The following is a 19967-nucleotide window of genomic DNA, read 5'->3' as shown; positions in this document are numbered from 1 at the left end:
CAGCCTCCACTGGTTGGGACCCAGTTTTGGGTAGAGGCAGTATGTGTGTCTCTGTTCTGTGGCCAGGCACATTGCCTTCTCTCAATCGTACTGAATTTTACTCTACATCCATGACTCCTCCCTCAAAAGCAAGAAATGACCAAACAACATAAGAAAATTCCTGTTAAATCTTACCAATGGCCCATCTGGTCCAGCATCCCGTTCCTACAGTGGCCAACCAGTAGGCATTTAATAATAATAATAATAATAATAATAATAATAATAATAATAATAATAATAATAAATTTTTATTTATACCCTGCCCTCCCCAGTCAAAACTCAGGGCGGCTAACACCAATAAAATTACAATTAAACATAAAAAGCAATTAATTAAAATACAGATTAAAATACAATATTAAAATTTAAAATCAACCTCATTTTAAGTAGTCCATAAATCCAAGCCATGAGGGAGGAAAACACAGGGGTCAGACTAAGTCCAGCCCAAAGGCCAGGCGGAACAGTTCTGTCTTGCAGGCCCTGCGGAAAGATGACAAATCCCGCAGGGCCCTGGTCTCCTGTGAAAGAGCGTTCCACCAAGTTGGGGCCAATACTGAAAAGGCCCTGGCCCTAGTAGAGGCCAATCTAGCCACCTTATGGCTCGGGATCAGAGTATTGTTGTTTGTGGACCTTAAGGTCCTCCGCGGGGCATACCAGGAGAGGCGGTCCCGTAGGTACAAGGGTCCCAAGCCGCAAACCTTGTCATTGAACAGAGGCTTGGGAGTGACTTTTATATAAAAGAAAACATGAAATTCTGGCCATCTAAGCCAGGGATAGTCTACACGGTGCTCTCTAGATGCTGTGCAAACCAAGAACTCTCTTGTGTTTCGCATTTTTGAGCTAGAACCAGAAATGTGGCTGTGCAAGTGATTACAGGAAAAAACCTCAGATGTGCAACTGAACCATTTTCTCTTGTGTGGGTTTGCTCTCCTCCTCCAAAGGTATCCTGTCATTTTGTCCATCGAGAACCACTGCAGTGTGGGCCAGCAGAAGAAGATGGCCCAGTATCTTATTGAAATCCTGGGGGACAAACTGGACCTGTCTTCCGTGAGCAATGAAGATCCCACAAAGTTGCCTTCCCCAGAAAATCTGAAAGGGAAAATACTAGTCAAGGTAAGATGTCTGCTATATATTTTGGGAAGCTGTTGGTTTGTCTGTTAGCTATACACTATATTAAGATAAAATAACCACATTTCACATGATGGTTCCTGGGACAGAGGAGCAGGTTTGGATACAATTACAACCCGTTTTGAATCAAGATGGTGAAGTGAACCTCTCAAAACTGCACTGATTTTTTTTGTTTCTTAGAATTCTCAAGCAACACTGGATATGTGACTATTCCTATATGTACAGGTGAAACTCGGAAAATTAGAATATCGTCAAAAAGTGCATTTATTTCAGTAACACAACTTAAAAGGTGAAACCAATATATGAGATAGATGCATGCCATGCAAAGCAAGATATGTCAAGCCTTTATTTGTTGTCATTATTTGTCGTTAGGCGGGTCAATTATAAATGGAATGTAATTAATGAAATGTAATAGCGATGTTTATTTTTGTATTATTGTAACTATTTGTTTAATTACTGTGGAATTTCCCAGAGAAAGCATTTGTAGAAATTAAAAGAAAAGTAAAAAATAATAAGTTGCATAACTGAAATAAATGCACTTATCGATGATATTCTAATTTTCCGAGTTTCACCTGTATATACAGAGAGAGACACTTTTTGCTTAGCGTTGTTCCAATGTCTGTGTCTGAATGGAAGCCTCAGCATCAGGCCATCTTCCAGCCCGAGACTGTTCCAAATTTTAAGATTCGCAGTGTGTGCTGCGGCTGCTCCTCTTTGCTGTAGCTGCAGCCAGTGTAGACCCAGCAAAGGTTTGTGCGTGTCTAAATGAATAACCATGGTTGAACAGCCAGTGTCTCTCTGGAATCCTCCTAACATCAATCAAACTCTAATGGCATGTAGCATGAAGCTTGCGAAGTTAGCCTCAGGAGAGCCAGTCGAAGTGCTGCCATTGTAGCTTCCCCTCTCGTTACTCTCCTACGTGCCGGCCAAGCAGTCCTCATTGCCGCCATCCTTTTGTTACGGCTAGCTGGTGAAGTTGTTGAATGGAATATCCCCTGGAGTGGTGGCAAAGGTTGTTGGTGTTACTGTTTAAATCTCTTTGCAAGCTGCCTGACATTTTGATAGACATTCGAGGGCAGCAAGTGAAGTACCCTCTGGATTTTTTGGGTGGTGGTGGTGGTGGTGGTGGGATATAGCAGGCAGTCTGTTAATATATCAAATGGAAAAAGCTTCCCCTGTTGGCCAGCCTGAATGTTGACTCTAATGTTCCCAGTGCCTGTGAATGGGGGTGGATTTGGTTTTGTTGCCTTGGTCCATTGCAGAGGTGAATTTGATTGTGTGCTTTGTGAAGCTTGAGGTAGTCTAGGGACTCCTACAGCTCCTTACTATTTGGGGCAGAAGGGTGTCTCTGGCTGCTGTCCCCAACCTGGTGCCACCCAGATTTCTTGGGCTACAACTGCCACCATAGCCAGCCAGCATAACCAATAGTTGGGGTGATGGGAATTGTAGTCCCAAACATCCCTGGTTTGGGGAACTCTGGTCTACCGTAACTAGGACTCAACTGGAATCTTCTCAACAGCTGCATCATTTGGGCCTTCCCATAAATCTCAGCTGATTCCCCACCCACTCTGCACCAAAGCTCTTAGATATAATGATAAGTCTCGTAGTCTCTTCAGGCTTACTATATTAAGATTACAAGCTAAAATTAAATGATAGTGTCCGGGCAAGAGCTTGCAAATGAAGATGGCATTCAGTGTTATTCAAAGTTACTGGGGCTTGGGGGGGGCATATGACATACTAATAAGAAAGAGGTTGTTTAAAATGTTACTTAGGGCTACAGAATGTAGCAGCCAGGGTGATGACAAGGATGTCCCGTTGATATCATATAGCACCTCCATTGAGAGAGCTGCTCTAGCTAACACTATGCTGTTGTATGCAGTTCAAGGGTTTTGCTTTTAGCATTTAAAGCCTTAAAGAACTTAAGTCAAGGTTACCTATGGGACCACCCCTCCCCATATCTGTGTATCTAGCAATTGTTTTCCTGAGCGTACCACATGCTCCAGAGGTGCACTTAGCCTGTACTTGAAAGTGGGTTTTTAAGTGTCATAGCTCCAGCCCTCTGGAATCAATTACAAGCTGAAATTTGATGCCCAGCATCCTGATGTTTAGGCAATCACTGATACCTCACCCCCCATTTTGTGACCCAGTCATTTGTGAAATATTAATTGTGCATTCCTAGGAATTGTTTTTATTTTGTAGGAATGTTTTTCATTCTTTTGGGGGAGGTTGTAATATTTCTATTTTATCTCCTTGTACACCACATTGGCTGTGAAGCCGTTTATAAATTTGTAAAACAAATTATCCATCACAAGGGTCCGAGGAAATGTCAAAGAGGTTTTTTTTCGATGCAGAGCAGAAGCAAAACAAAAGGTCTCTAAACTGTCAAACACTATATGCTTTGCATCACTGTGGGAGGACTGTTTGAGACTGATATGAGCTGTGGTGTTACCTAGAAGAAGCTAGCCCTGAATTAGAAGGCTGTGGCCTTTAAGGTATTGTCAGAGGTTATTACGGCTACTCCTGAGTAACGACTCTCCACACACTTGTCTTTCAGAGTCTTTATTGGTGTACGTTATTTACAGTGTGATGAGCTGTCGGTTTCATGTCCGCTTATTCCGTGTCAGAATCCGGCACTGCCCCTTTTCGCCCCTTTGACCAACATAAGAGCCTGGGGACAGCGAATCTCCTCCCTTTTCTCCTCCTCCTTAATTCCAGTGCCGGGGGGGGGGGAAAAGGTCTACCCTCCGTCTTTTCCCTCTCCCCCCCTTTCCGTCTCTCTCTCTTCCCGCCTGTGGAGCAGGGGCTCTTCCATCCTGCCGGAGCCCTGGCTCTCCCTCTCTGCTTCCTGACTAGCTCCTTCAGACCCTGCGCTTCCATGGCTGCTTGGGGAGGAGCTGCTCCTGATGATAGGGGGAGGTTCTCTATACTCTCTCCCCCTTACATCCATGAAACAAAGACTCAAAGTACAGACATAGGTCTTTTTCACATTTACTCTGCTGCCAATATCAGTTTTACGCAAGTTTTAGCTGTCATGACTTCTCCCTGCAAAATAAAATCTTGGGAACTGTACCTTAGCAGAGCTTTGGTTTGGAGAGTGTGGATATGCACATGGAATTCATATTGTTGCCCCAAGATACATGCGTAAGAGGCTAATAAGCCCTCTGACATTCTGAGCACATAGTGACACTGTCACGCTAACAGAGGAGAAATTCTCTTTTTTTATATAGCCTTAACTATGCCCTGTTAGTCATGGTTATCTATTTTTTCCCCCAAAGTAAAATAAAAATAAAAATGGAGCATTTGAATCAAAATACTTGACAAACCTGAATCTTTCACAGCACAGGTTAAATTTCAGGCAAAACATTTTTTTAACAGGCACTCAACCGTAAAATCAGCTGCTGACAGACATTATAGAAGCTCCTCCCATTGAACCTCCCCACCCCCATATAAAAAAAAGTTTGACCAGCAAGAGAGGGTCAGCATTGCCGCTTACATGCTGTGGAGTCCCACAGCCTGGAGTCTTTAAAAAAAAATACGTCTTGACCCCAGACCTGATGGAGCTGTTTGACTGCCATTTGTCGGCCTTTATCCACCACGAGAGGCTATTATGACTTAAGATGTTAAGATGTGCCAAAAGGAATCATAGAATTGTAGTGTTGGAAAGGGACTCCAAGGGTCATAGAGGCCAACCGCCTGCAATGCAGGAATCTCAGGTAAAGTATCCATGACCGATGGCCACCCACCCTCTGCTTACATGCGTCCAAGGAAGGTGGAAAGTCTACAACAGGCACCCCCAAACTTCAGCCCTCCAGATGTTTTGAACTACAATTCCCATCTTCCCCAACCACTGGTCCTGTTAGCTAGGGATCATGGGAGTTGTAGGCCAAAACATCTGGAGGGCCGCAGTTTGGGGATGCCTGGTCTACAACCTCCCAAGGAAGACTTTTCCACTTTTGAACAGCCCTTACTACCAGACAGTTCTTCCTGATGTTTAGTCGGAATCTCCTTTCTTGTAAATTGAAGTCATTGGTTTGAGTCCTACCCTCCAGAGCAGGAGAAAACAAGCTTGCTTCAAACTTATAGCTGTTATAAGAAAACTTAGAGCTGCTTTTTAAAAGTAGCAGTAGTAATAACAATGATAATAATATAATAACCCCCCGTAATAACACCACCACCCCATAGTGAATGGGGAGGCACACAACTTAGTTTCTTTTAACTGAGATTTAGACCTGGATCAAATTGGTCAGCCTCCCAAGACAGAACCGGACTGTTTCCCATAGTGCCAAAATGAGGTCTAAAATGAATCTTGTTGTCAGTGCATATTCTTACTGGGAGGACGTGGGTGGTGCTGTGGTTTAAACCACTGAGCCTCTTGGGCTTGCCGATCGGAAGGTCGGCGGTTCGAATCCCTGCAATGCGGTGAGCTCCTGTTGTTCTGTGCCAGCTGCCAACCTAGCAGTTCGAAAGCACACCAGTGCAAGTAGATAAATAGGTACCGCTGCAGTGGGAAGGTAAATGGCACTTCCGTACACTCTGGCTTCCATCACAGTGTCCCGTTGCACCAGAAGTGGTTTAGTCATGCTAGCCACATGACCCAGAAAGCTGTCTGTGGACAAATGCCGACCCCCTCGGCCTGAAAGCGAGATGAGTGCTGCAACCCCATAGTCACCTTCAACTGGACTTAACTGTCCAGGGATCCTTTACCTTTACCTTTACCTTCCTGAGAATGGATTTTCACTATAAGGACATAAGAAGAGGCTGCTGGATCAGGCCAATTGGACTGCAGCATCTGTCCCTATAGTGGCCAGTCAGGTGCCTATAGAAAGCCGGCAAGCAGGAGCTGAGTGTATCAGCGCTCTCCCCTCCTGTGATTCCCAGGCACGGATATACTCTGTTTTGCTGCCTGCCTGTGGCAGTGGAGGCAAAACACAGCCACCTTGGCTAGTAGGGACAGGACTGTGGGACATGTGGCCCTCCAGATATTTCTGGACCAAAACGGGTGTTATCTCAGGCCACTGACCATGCGGTTGGGGCTGATTGGGAGGTGGAGCCCCGAGGACCTCAGGATTCTGCCCCTGTGCTCTCTACACTCCCTGTGTACCACACAGAGCTTGACATTGTTCAGTTAACTTTCACCAAGCATTTTAATCCAGTCTGCTCCTGGTGGTGGCCATTTATAGACGATTGAATTTTCAAGTGCAAGAGATCAATGGCAACTCTCTTGAAGAAATTCTCCCATCTTTGAAGTGATTCATTTAGATGGAGCTTCTGATAAGTACCTGGGATGATTCTTCTCTCATAATGGATAACCTTAGGTCTTTCAGCCCCCCCCCCTTTTTTTAAGGATTTGGAGGCTGTGAAGATTATCAATCAATAAATATATATTACCCTGCCTGCTTTGGACTCCTCCATTTTGAGGCATTGGTATCAAAGCAACCTGGACCTTGGGCGAAGTTTTGGCTCTTCAAAATGACACAAACAGCATTTGAAGATGTTGCTTTTTTGGGTGCCCAAATGGGGACAGCTATAAATTATGTTCTGCCCAAACAGTGGTATGCCTACTTGACAGGGTTGTTGTGAAGATGAAATAAGGGAGATGGACTACCCTGAGTGTACTACCCTGAGCTCCTTAGATGGAATAAAAATGCAAAAAATGAATGTGTGCGTGTATGCATATCTCTCTCTGATATTTTTTTTAATGCTCACTTGGCTAAGTGAGCCATCAATACAGTACTTTGTATTGATTCTTATTTCTAGTTTGTGCAGCTTAATTATGCTTTTGCCTCCCAGGGGAAGAAACTTCCAGCTAACATTAGCGAAGATGTAGAGGAAGGAGAAGTGTCTGATGAGGACAGCGCCGATGAGATGGAAGATGATTGTAAACTGATGAATGGAGACGTAAGTATTGCGATGCGGAAGGGGGCCCTTAATGCAAAAGTTGGCGCAAAGTGGAGTTGGGACTGATCTAGTGAATATCATTTGCCAGTGTTAAAGCTGAGCTGAGTAAAGGTGTTTCTGCAGGAACTGGGGTGGGGTGGGGTGCTTTGTTAGCTGTGAAGAACACCCCACCCTTTTACAGTGGACTGTTCTTCAACCCCTGAAATCATAAAACTGTAGAGTTAGAAGGGACCATGAGGGCCATCTAGTCCAACCCCCTGCCATGTAGGGAAACTATTGCTCAAACCCATGACCCTGGGATCAAGGGCCTCATGCTATACCAACTGAGCTATCCACAGGGATAAATGGCATGCCCTACTGAAACACCCCACACATCTTACCCCACAAGAACCATCTTCACAGACACACCATCCCAGACTTAAACACACACACACACACACACACACACACACACACACACACACAGCCTCCCCCTCCAGAAGATTTGCTAGGAGAAAAGTGGTGTTCTCTTCCAGAGTTTTATCTCACGTTGATCCAGGGCTGTAGATCACGGTGAAAGACATTTACTGTGGCAATATATCCCTGTGAACCACATGCCACATGCTTTTCCAGTTAAACACTCAAGCCACTAGGCCAGGCATCCCCAAACTTCGGCCCTCCAGATGTTTTGGACTACAATTCCCATCATCCCTGACCACTGGTCCTGTTAGCTAGGGATCATGGTAGTTATAGGCCAAAACATCTGGAGGGCCGCAGTTTGGGGATGTCTGCACTAGGCCATACTACCTGCGCACTTTACACTGTGCCACCGCTGTGCTCTTATCCAAAGTAAAGAGGCAATGTGGTGTAGTGGTTTGATTATGGGCCTGGTTAAACATATGGCATGTGCTTGACGGGAATACACTGCCACAGGCGGAGGGTTTTTTCTAAAGGGGAAAAGAGCCTGCATGTGTTGAGGCAATATGACCTTAGCAGGATCTAGCAACACGGAAAGCCTCTGATGCTTCAAAAAGCAGTACAGAACCAGGACAATTGTGGGGAATCTTTGACGGCCCCAGGCTCTCCATCTTTCCCATATAGAGGCATAGGTAAACTCAGCCCTCCAGATGTTTTGGGACTACAACTCCCATCACCCCTAGATAATAGGACCAGTGGTCAGGGATGATGGGAAACAGGCAGGTTTGTGTGTGTTTTTTTAAAAAATAATTGAATACCATTTTTTGAAGCAGAAGGCAATGGAGAAAATGATGGCTGTTTGGTAGTACTATTACTCTTGGTTTTTTTCTTCCAGATTTGCTATCACTTATCCTCACCTTATTATTGCTACATTCCTCTTGTTGTTTTTGCCTTTATCCATTCAGCAGAATTACAAAGAAATGCATTTCCTGGACTGCTAAAGGTTGCAGGTTGAGGACTGCCTGTTTGAATGTTTGCATTTTTCAGAAGGAAAAACAATACTTCACTGCAGAGATTTTAAAAAGGGTTCTGTTCTACTGTCTCCTTGACATGCTGTTTTTTCTATGTGGTGGATTTCTTTGGTGTGATGTTTTTTTTTGGGGGGGGGACTATTCAAAGGTGCAGTAATAACAGTCCAGGAAAAGTTTTGCCTCTTGGTTCTCCTAAGTGTTTCCTTTGAGGACAAACTTTTTAGACCTGTGCTGTACTGGAGGTGGGGGGGGGGGCTTTCAAATCTTCTTTGACCTTGTCAACCCAACTATCAGTTCTTTTGTGATGTCTTACATTCCCTTTGATGGCTTTTTGTCTTCTTCTCTTTCCTGACCCATTGCACCCTTTCCAAGTGGAAGGTATCGTAAAAGCAGATTGTCCGTCATAGAGTTATAGGTTGCTTAGCTTTGAAGCAGTGTAGAAAATTGCTGCGTTACCAAACCACAGTTGTGCTGAAATGGGGGTGGGCTGTGGTGGGGTGGGGTGAGAGAGATATTGGGTGGTGGTGTTGTGGTCCTATCGCATTGGAACATTAAATGCCAATCAAAATGCTCAGCAAAACTATGAAACTCAAATTGTGCAAAATCCAAACAAAACGCACACCTGTTCGTGATCAGAGACAGGGTAAAACTCAGGCCATCATTCTGTCTCACATAGGTGCACTTTGTTTAAATATTATTTATTCCAGCCATTAATAACAATGGTTTCTAAGTGGTGTACAAGCGGCTTTATAACAATGATATTAAAAATCAGTTTAAACTATAATATCAGAATTCAGTTTAAAATGCCTGGTGGGATTAAAAGAAACACATTTTCAATAGATGCTGGATGTTTGCCAGGGAGGGGGTTGCTGTCTGACCTATAGTGGAAGGAGGTTCCTTAAAACTGGGGCCACAAACTTGAACAAATGGCTGCTGGTGGACACGAGCCACACATCTGAGCAACGGGCTCACATCCTGTGTGAACTGTGTATTGTTCTTGGCAGTACAAGTGCTTGCAGGAGTCGTTCCAGGTCATACAAATCTGGAAGAAAGAAGCCTGGCCATGAACATGATCAGGACCATGAATGCTGGAAGGTTCAATATGGATAAAAGGAAGTCCTTCTTCCTGCAGTGCATAGTTAAATGGTGGAAGTCGCACAAACCAGGAAGCAGCAATAGCCACCAACTTTTGGGTGGCTTCAAAAGAGGACTGGGCAAATTAATGGAGGGTAGAGCTATCAGAGGCTGCAACCTGTGATGCAGCAGGGTATTCCTATGTTCTTATGGTGCATGTGGAAGGGTGGGCGTAGCCAGGCCAAGTACTTCAGAACCAGGGCAAGGGACCTGTGCCTATCTAAATGTTGTGGGGCTAGAATCCCCATGGTTCTTGACTATTGGCCATGCTGGGCTCTTAAGAGCTGCAGTCTAGCAACATCTGGAGGACGACAGCCTCTCCATCCTTGGCTTAAACTTCCAGTTGCGGAATGGAAACTGGTGATGCAAGAGCCTCCAAGATAGATCTGCTCCTAGCCTAGGAGCCTTCTGGAGAGCTTCCCCGATGCTTAGCATCAGGACCTCCTCCTTCTGGACAGCTCCCTTTGCCTGGCTTGCAAGGCTGCGACTGTGCGAGGAACCCCCTCCCAGGTTGCTCACAAGGCTAAATGCCAGCATGAGGGTCAAGCCCTAGAAGCAACGGGAGTAGAAAGTAATTTTGTCTGTTTTCTCAGTAGCTTGCGCAAACACTATAGAAAATCAATACTTAACCCAATTGAATCTGTTGCCGTTTGCCTGCTGCGAATCTTCCTGGGCTTCACTCAAGCCACCAGCCTATAGCGATGAGAGGAGATGAAATTTCATTTTCCTTTCTCCCCTTCCCATCCCCCACAGAAAAAGAAAAGTCTTGGAGGAAAGTTGAGAAGATGAAACTAAGAGAGGAGAAATCTTCATTCCCTCTGAAGGGGCCCATCTGTATTGTATTAATGTTTCCTTTTGATTTTGTTGAATTTATATAAAAAGAAGCTGGAGCAAGGAGCCTTCACTTTATGTTGCATCTTTGTCTTCATTAGCCTTCAATTTGTTTCATCTGCTTTAAAAGGGGGTAAACACAAACAAACCAAAACTTTCTGCAAGCAACATCTGGGTTTCCAGATGCGTTTGACAGGCCCTGCTCTTGAACGGCACTTTGAAAGCACAGAAACTGACAGCTGGTATTTTGATACCATTAATCCCCATTCGGTGGCTAATTAAGAAAGCATAGGCTGTGTTCTTCTGAAGCTGCAAGTTGCTTGGAAGTTAGAGCCATCAAGTAGGAAAGATGCACACACATTCCTACTGTGCATCATAGGCTATTTAACCCTCTTCCAAGGAAGCTGAAAACCAGGCAGTTTTAGGAGGTCGTTTTCAACCCTGCACAACTTCCAGTGTAGTAGAAAATCAACATTGGGTAAAATGAAACTGATATGTACAGTTTATGGTATATTTTTTCTAGCCAAAGTCAATTCACACATGTCTCAGGATTGTAAAATGTCAGAAAACAAAGCCATGTGTATAGTATCAGGAGAAGGGCACTCAAATCCCTGAGTTGATTTGGGCTCAAAACACCACATCAGACTCTCTATTTTACCCCAGTAAGTTAACATTGCCTGTTTTTCTTTGTTGTTTCTTTTTAAGCATATTTGGAAGATTCACTTGGTTTTCTTGGCATTTTTTTGTGTGTGGTTGTTTTTGTTGTTAGAGTGAAAACTGCAGTGATGTGCCTGAAATTTGGGGCTCACTGCTGGGCAAATAACAGTAAAGTAGGAGAATGACATTGTAGGTCTATTTCTGAATGAATTCTGCAGTGAAAAGTGATTCCCAGGGTGGCTTTCAACCCCGTTTGCTTGGCGGAAGTTTTAATGCATAATCTACAAAGAACCTCCAGAAGTAGATCAGAAGATATAACAGTACTATTCTTCTAGAAGATACTCCCCCCCCCATATGATTCTCTCTCTCTCTCTCTCTCTCTCTCTCTCTCTCTCTCTCTCTCTCTCTCTCTCTCTGAGAAAAATACAAGTTTTTATTTATTACATGTGGGACCTGCTGCAAAAAAGTTGCTGCGTGGAGTGTTCCTGTTGGATATTCCAGTCAGCTGGTTCTGCCCTTATCCCCTGCTTGGTGTCCCGTTCTCCATCCCAGCAGACATTCATCATTCACACACAATTTTTATTGGCTGTTCCTCCCCCCCCCCCCCCCCGCCGCCAAAAAAAAAAGTTTTGGAAAGTTTGGGGCTCCTCCAAGCATGTTGAGCATCCTTTTTGTTTCTCAATAACCCTCTTTGGGCCACACAGCCAGCTTATCTCATCATTTGAATTTGTTCTTAATACATCTAAGCGGAGTCTGTTTGCTTCAGATCCCACCAGGGTGGATTTGATTTAAATCAAATGGATTTAAATCACGATTTAAATCACTAGTCAGTAAGACTTGTTTTAAATCTTATCATTTATTTATTTATTTTACAAAAAGACTCATTCTTGGTGGTATAATCTTAATATTTACAACCAGATGAAGTTTCATTTTTGGAATAATAAATTTTCAGAGTTGTTTTTACAGTTATATCAAAAATTACTGATTTGGTTATACTATTAGAAATACATTGACAGATAATTATGAAATTATTGTGAGGTTTAATAAGTTAACTGTTTATATTTGGACAACTTTTCTGCTGTACTTTATTGGAAGGAGAAAAATAATCATTTCCTTAATAACAATTGAAACAATTTGTTTAACTAAAACAATAACATTATAGCATATGTATCCATGTTTGTTAACTGATGTGGTTAAACGATTTTATTTTTTTAAAAAACTGAGTTTTAGCACACATGAAAAATTTAAAACAAATCCTTATTTACTGATGAATAGAAAACTATCTTTCCTACATTTTAAAAATCCGATTTAAATTTTAAAAAATCTGATTTTAAAATAAATCTGATTTTTTAAAAAATCATTTATTTTTATCCACCCTGGTTCTCGCATGTATTAAGAGCAAACTCAAATGTTGATGTGTGGAATGTGGGTGGCCATGTGGTCTAAACCACAGAGCCTAGGGCTTGCCGATCAGAAGGTTGGTGGTTCGAATCCCCGCGACGGGGTGAGCTCCCGTTGTTCGGTCCCAGCTCCTGCCAACCTAGCAGTTGAAAAGCACGTCAAAGTGCAAGTAGATAAATAGGTACCGCTCCGGTGGGAAGGTAAACGTCGTTTCCGTGCACTGCTCTGGTTCGCCAGAAGCTGCTTAGTCATGCTGGCCACATGACCCGGAAAAACTGTCTGCGGACAAACGCCGGCTCCCTCGGCCAGTAAAGCGAGATGAGCGCCGCAACCCCAGAGTTGTCTGCGACTGGACCTAATGGTCAGGGGTCCCTTTACCTTTACCTTTACAAATGTTGATGTGGAATGCTGCTGTTCATTAAGCCAGCCATGTCATTTTAAAGATCCCCTTCCATTTCCCTTCCCCATTTTCACTGCCCCATCCTTCAACATCATCTGACAATTGAACAGCCTCATATCTCATTGGACTGGTTTTGTTTTTGTTTTTCAGTGTGTGTGTGTGTGGGGGGGGTGCTTATGTACACGTGTGTGGCTGGCTTACATTATTTTTCTAAAGATTTTTGGTACTACCTCACACCTCAAGGGGTCCCACAAGCCTTCTAATACCTCCTCCTTGTAAATGGATAGAGTTGTATTCTTTGCGTAAGGATCCTCAAGGTGGTAGTTAATCTATTGGATGAGACAAACTTGGGCCACTTTCCTGTCTAAAACAAATATTGTGCATGTGGAGTGTTTTGATGGCTCTGGAGATGCTAGCGAAATAATAAGAATAGCCATGAGTCGGATCTGAATTGCCAGCTCCATAATACCAATGGAAGACTGAGGATACCCTGTGCTGGCCAATGAATGCAAAGATTCTGAGATGATTGACAGGGACTTGGTGCTGAATTTCTGATTTGTCTCACACCTAACTGTATATAAAATGGTTTAAAAACAGAGTCTGCAAATATGCTTTTTAGTGAGGAAGCCCCATTGAAGTAGGAGTTGTTGTTGTTGAGTCGTTTAGTCATGTCCAACTCTTTGTGACCCCATGGACCAGAGCACGCCAGGCACTCCTGTCTTCCACTGCCTCCCGCAGTTTGGTCAGACTCATGTTGGTGGCTTCGAGAACACTGTCCAGCCATCTCATCCTCTGTCGTCCCCTTCTCCTTGTGCCCTCAATCTTTCCCAGCATCAGGGTCTTTTCCAGGGAGTCTTCTCTTCTCATGAGGTGGCCAAAGTATTGGAGCCTCAGCTTCAGGATCTGTCCTTCCAGTGAGCACTCAGGGCTGATTTCCTTCAGAATGGATAGGTTTGATCTTCTTGCAGTCCATGGGACTCTCAAGAGTCTCCTCCAGCACCATAATTCAAAAGCATCAGTTCTTCGGCGATCAGCCTTCTTTATGGTCCAGCTCTCACTTCCATACATCACTACTGGGAAAACCATAGCTTTAACTATACGGACCTTTTTTGGCAAGAAGTAGGGCTTACTTCTGGGTAAGCATACATGGGATTGCATTTTAAAGGGGTGGGGAACCCTAAGCCTTTCACTGTGTATATGTTTAGCATATTGCTCTTTTACACTGAATTATGACCTACCTACCATTGAGTTATGATAGATTCCACATCGAGTACCCTTGGCCACCTCTATCTCAATCACAATTTCTCTATGGGTCCAGCTACCTTTAATGGCTAGTATTTGGCTCCCTTGCAAGTGATTTAAGCCTTGGAAAAACTGCACAACGATGAGTCTAAGGTTTCCTTCTGTTCCGGGAAGAACGCTAGTGGCTTGGTAACAAAGCATGTCTCGTCAAAGTTGTTCTTGTTGCTAACAGTAGTTTCCTCCCTCCACTTTCTTTTTGGTTCCTTTTCAGTTTTGCAAAGTATTCTTAAAAATATGTGCTTTTTGCTTTTCCTTTCAACAACATCACTCTGTTTGATCACAGACAACACATTCGAGGCACTTTCCCACCAAAGGAATTTGTCTTGTTGAGGGCACTTCAGAATACCTCTCCTGGGTATCGAGAAGAATTCTATCATTCTAGCAAACAGGAATAGAATGATAACTTTGCTGCCCAGTATAGAAATCATGGGGCTATATCCATGCTGCAGACTCAAACTGAGTTACCAGTCATTCTCTGGGAAGGAGGGCTGGGGATCTCAAACAGAGGGAGCTCAGCACATTCAATACTTCCCAGGATTCTTTGGGGGAAGCAATGATTGTGTAAAACCAACATCTGTTTGTAGTGTGGATATGTCCCATGAGATTACCAATCTGGTCTTGGCATGTAGTTTATTTTGAGCAAATGTAGAGCTTGCCGTAGTCTATTTGTTTCCTTTTCATTTAACGTTTCTGTAACATTTTAGTAGGCTTTGGGCTTAGAATCCAAGTGTCCAGCTCTCCTGTGTGTATTAACTCCCAACCTCCCCTTTCTTACCTGCAGGCCTCGACCAATCGGAAGCGAGTGGAGAACATTGCGAAGAAGAAGCTGGACTCTCTGATCAAGGAATCCAAAATCCGCGACTGCGAAGACCCAAATAATTTCACAGTTACCACCATGACACCCTCTGGGAAACTGGGTAACAAGCATGATTTCAAGAAGGTAAAAGGATTGTACTCTTGGGTTTGTTTGTTGCCTCATCTACTTTGCCACAAAAGACAAGCGGAAAATCGGCTTCAGGACCACTTCAGTTGTTTCACATTGCAAACACATTTGCAATGGCTGTTCCCCTGAGAAACAACAAACAAACAAACAAAAACAAACAAACAAACACATGAACAGACACCTTTAATCCCCCTTGTTTGCAGATTCAAAGGAGCCTGTTGGGCTGAGGTCTCCAGCTCCTTATATAACAAGTATGGCCGTACCTCCGTTTATGACCACAATTCGTTCCGGGAAGCCGGTCACTCCCCAAGCAGGTCGTAAACGGAGAGGCGCTTCTGCGCGTGCGTGAAGCGCCAGTAGAGCGCTTCCGTGCATGCATATGCCGCGCAGTCGCTTCTGCCCATGCGCGTGCTGTGCAGAGCGCTTCTGCACATCCGCACGCCACGGAACCTGGATGTAAACACTTCCGGGTCCGTGGCGGTCGCAAACCTATCGGTCGGAAACCGCAGCGGTCGCAAACTGAGGTATGACTGTATATGCCATCTATACTTTATATGCTTCCTGCAGAAAATGCAATAAGTATGGGGCATAATTACTTAAAGCTCTCAAAAGATCAATCTCTAATGTTGCATCTGTCATGTTGTAGCTCCATTGTGGGCCCATGTTTATAATACTGTGTGCAAATCTGAATGTAGGTGGAATAGCTGAGGTTGTAAACAGTTATATGAGGGGATGAGGAACCAAATCACTTGCGGTCCTCTTTGGACTGATGGATAGGGTGGCAGTCTTGCTACCCTGCCTTTCCCCTTGACAAAGCCATCTGCAATCAGCATACTCTCCTGGAAGGACTGTACCTTCTGCTTTTTCTTCTTTTTTTAAAAAAACTGCATCCAGTAGTATGCTGCTTTCAGAGAGCAAGGGAATTATTACTCCTCTTATTAGCCCTTTTGCTGCCTCTCTGCCAAGATACTCTGAGCCATTTTTCTGCACCGCTCCACTAATGTCAACATAAACGCAGTTGTGTTGCCTCAGCAGGGCTGCCTTTTCCCATTAGCGTGAGTTGTTCTATTAGCAGTGTTAGTTGTGCTTGGATAAATCTGACTGTATTTTTAGAGTAGTAGCATCCTTTTGTTTGTAAACACAAACACCCACACAATTCTCCGTCGCCTTTTAAATAGCAGCTGAAGTCTGAGAAATCAATCTATTTTGGGATAGATCTCTTTTTTGTGTCATTATTTGGTATTTCTATTCCTGGGTAGTTTTCTTTCTTTCTTTCTTTCTTTCTTTCTTTCTTTCTTTCTTTCTTTCTTTCTTTCTTTCTTTCTCTCTCTCTCTCTCTCTCTCTCTCTCTCTCTCTCTCTCTCTCTCTCTCTCTCAGCTTTGACATGCTTAAATGTTATTTTTGTTCTTTGGCTATTCTTGCCGGATAATTTCCTACTAAGGGGCCAACAGGTATTAAGGATTCTGCCCGTGGAGAACAGGATCTGTCATGGGGAAGGAACAGCAGGTTTTTGGGGGGTAGGAGAGAAGGTTTAGGGATGAATGAATCGGTCAACTTAAGTTTCTCATGTTTTCAATCTTAGATTCAGTTATTTACATTTCTACAGCAATTTGTTGTTGTTTTAAAAATCCTCAGGAAAAAATTGTCAGCATTTTAGTGAGAATTTATCCCAGCGTAAACATTTTTGTATGCAGTTTTGATCCATATGAACATTTGTACAAGCAATTTCCCCTGATATAATGCATGTTTGGACATTCACTCAGGCATGCATTTTATGCATACTTGCATTAGCTGCCATTCCTGCATTGCAGGTAGTTGGACTAGATGGCCCTTAGGATCCCTTCCAATTCTAGAATTTTATGGTTTTGTGATCTGTGTATACAGTACATTGTTTGCTTGGGGAACTGTGTCCACAAAATTTGGAGAACTGAGGATTTTGAAGGATGCCTGTGTTTCCATTTGCAGGCTGATTCAAAAAGTGTGAATTGGGTGATTTCTCATTCAAATGCAAACGGAGTTGAACTTCTTGCTTCAGCCTCCTGTAAGTCTACCCCTCTCCTGCAAAAAAAAGACAAAAGAGATTATACTTTCATCCAAAGGAAGTGGTGTCTGAAAAAGAAGTCAATTGATCATTCACATTACATGCTGGCTGTTCAAAGTTCTCTAGGGGCCACCAGCTGGAAGTGTCTGGGCTAAATCCATTGGACTGAAACTGTACGCTCTGAGCTAGGGTTGCTAGATTGCAACCTGGAGACCTGCCCCATAAATGCCTCAGGAGGGGAGACACCGTCTGTCCCCACCTTCCCCAATATGTTACAAGCGGGACTGCCGTGTGCCGCATCAAGTGCAAATACAGAATCATGTGGAAGCAAGCTGCCTAGTGGCTGGTCCCTAGTAACACAGTTAATCCTGACTGATCACCGCTCTGGCGAGGACAGTTGAGCTTGAGCACTAATGGGGCAATCATTGGCTTCTCTGCTAATCATGACAAATATTTATTGTCTGCCCAGATTTCCCATCCCTTTGTGTATGTGTGCATGCGCCTGCTCTCGTGCCACCAGATGCGCGAAGGACACCGATGCAAAGAGAACTGGTCTTCTGCTGTTGTTGCTCTTCTTTTTTTTATCCCCACTGTGCTAAACTATTTAATATCTGTTTGTTTCTGAGACAGCAACTGCCGCTGGCTTGATCAGAAGCTGTTGAGTGTGTTTGCCTGGGGGCAGGAGAGGGAAATGGGGAAGAGCATTTCAAAGAGGCCACCATTATTAGCAATTTATGGCTGCCATCTACGCCTCGGGATTTCTCTAAAATGAAAAGCAGATGCAACTGGGTTCCAAGAAGCCAAGTTCAGGGAGGAGGGCCATAGCTCGGTGGAAGTGGATCTGCTTTGCATGCAAAAGTCCCCAGGTTCGGTCTGCAGCATCTCCAGGTGCTCCCTGTCTTGAACTCAGGAGAGCTGTCGCCCATCAACTTAAGCAATACTGGCTAGATGCACCTGTGGTCTGATTCTGTGGAAGGCAACTTCCTATGTGTGTGAGAGTGTTCGCTGGCAAGGCTTTTGTCCTTCTGAATCAAACCTGAGGAAGCATCGTGAGGAAGCAACTGCCAGTAATTCTGGGGTAGCTAAGTCGGTAGAACATGAGACCCTTAATCTTAGGGTCACGGGTTCAAGCCCTGGTGTTGGGCAAAACATTCCTGTCTTGCAGCCGGTTGGACTAGAAGACCCTGGTGGTTCCTTCCAACTCTACAATTATATGATTCTTCCTTGGGAGGACAGCTCTCCCCAACAGATACAACACTTGGGCCCTGATTGGGGGCGGGGGACATGGAGGGTGCCTCAGTGCTAATCCTTCCTCTGATTCTATTGAGGTCAAACATCCACCATAGTCTATCCAGAGAGGACCGTCTGTGGGGCAGGTTGGGTACTCACACAGGAAGAGCGTGGTGTGAGCAGATGCTCTAGGGCTAAGTCCCTTCTGCCTTTTGTGCAGGCTCTCTCCTCTTCCTTTTGCTTCTAAGCTCACCTTTCATTAAGAGGGCGTTTCTGGCTCTCTGCTCATGAATGAAAGGAGAAGGGGGATGAATTGCTGCCTTCCATGTCTCAATCGGGATCTGCCTGTGAAAACAACATGTTTAATCTGATCTCAGATGATGTTGTTTTGCTTGGTCCGTAGCTCCTGCAGGGGAAATGAAGAGCGATTTTTCATACACACCACTGCTGTTCTCTATTTTGGTTAATGCTTAACTCTGGGCTGACCTTCTGATAATATGCCCTTTAATTATCAGAAGGGCTTAAAAACAAACAACAGTGAAATTGGCATGCAGTGCGAACGGAGCTCGTTGCTTTTTGTTATTTTTGTAAAGGTATCTGCATTTGCAACATATCTATTACATAAGTAGGATGGCTTTTTCTAAGGCAACACAGGAACATTGGAAACTGCCTTATACTGAGCCACACTCTTGGTCCATCTAGCTCAGTATTGTCTACACTGACTGGCAGCTGCTCTCCAGGATTTCAGTCAAGAGTCCTTCTCAGACCCAACCAGAGATACTGGAGATTGAACCTTCTGCATGCAAAGCAGATGCTCTCTCTCTCAGCTTTAGTCCTTCCCCAGCCGCATTGTGAGCTTGTAGCTGTGAGGATTTGAATCGGGGACTCACTGTCTTTGTCATCATGTTCAAGAGGTGAACCACAATATCTATAAAGCACCCCTCCGAGAATTTCTGACATTTTTTCTTTTTCTCACTCTATCGAAAATGAAAACCACTTTGCAGAATTATCTTTGTAGGTTCTCAAATGTTTTTTTTTTAAAATTATTATAGTGACTGCCACCCCCACCCTCAAATACCTAGAAAGGATATTGTGGAGAATGCAAATCAGTGACCTGGTTACCTGCAGCAGCAGCAAAGAGAGAGAGAGAGAGAGAGAGAGAGAGAGAGAGAGAGAGAGAGAGAGAGAGAGAGAGAGAGGGGGGAGGGAGGGAGGGAGGGAGGGAGGGAGGGAGGGAGGAAGGAAGGAAGGAAGGAAGGAAGGAAGGAAGGAAGGAAGGAAGGAAGGAAGGAAGGAAGGAAGGAAGGAAGGAAGGAAGGAAGAGCTTGTGCTTCGCCCCTCAGAAATAGCTGGAGAATTTCTCCCCCACCCTGAGAAATCCAGTTAAATGCTCCCCTCCCCAAATCTATGCCCACAAACAAGGTGGATAATTTTGAGAGGGCTTTTTGAAGACAAGGTGAACCTGACCCAAAATTTCTTTCTCTGCAAAGCAATCCCCAGCAGCAGAAAAGTACAGTGATCGCTCCAAATCCAAAAGC

The 19967-nt window shown here is 44.1% G+C and overlaps 1 protein-coding gene across 3 annotated transcripts in view; it reads left to right on the top strand.

Annotated features, from left to right (window-relative positions):
- Nucleotides 1–19967, top strand: part of PLCH2 (phospholipase C eta 2) — a 331389-nt gene that overhangs the window by 243881 nt on the left and 67541 nt on the right. For all 3 annotated transcript variants that reach the window (XM_060276184.1, XM_060276182.1, XM_060276183.1), the window contains 3 exons: nucleotides 978–1149; nucleotides 6955–7062; nucleotides 14996–15154. In XM_060276184.1, coding sequence (XP_060132167.1) covers nucleotides 978–1149; nucleotides 6955–7062; nucleotides 14996–15154 — 439 coding nt within the window. The remainder of the gene's footprint in view (nucleotides 1–977; nucleotides 1150–6954; nucleotides 7063–14995; nucleotides 15155–19967) is intronic.

The sequence above is a fragment of the Zootoca vivipara genome, chromosome 6, assembly GCF_963506605.1.
Source record: "Zootoca vivipara chromosome 6, rZooViv1.1, whole genome shotgun sequence".
NCBI classification, from domain to species: domain Eukaryota; kingdom Metazoa; phylum Chordata; class Lepidosauria; order Squamata; family Lacertidae; genus Zootoca; species Zootoca vivipara.
Note: the sequence above shows the minus strand (reverse complement) of the source record. Positions and strands in the feature narration are given on the sequence as shown.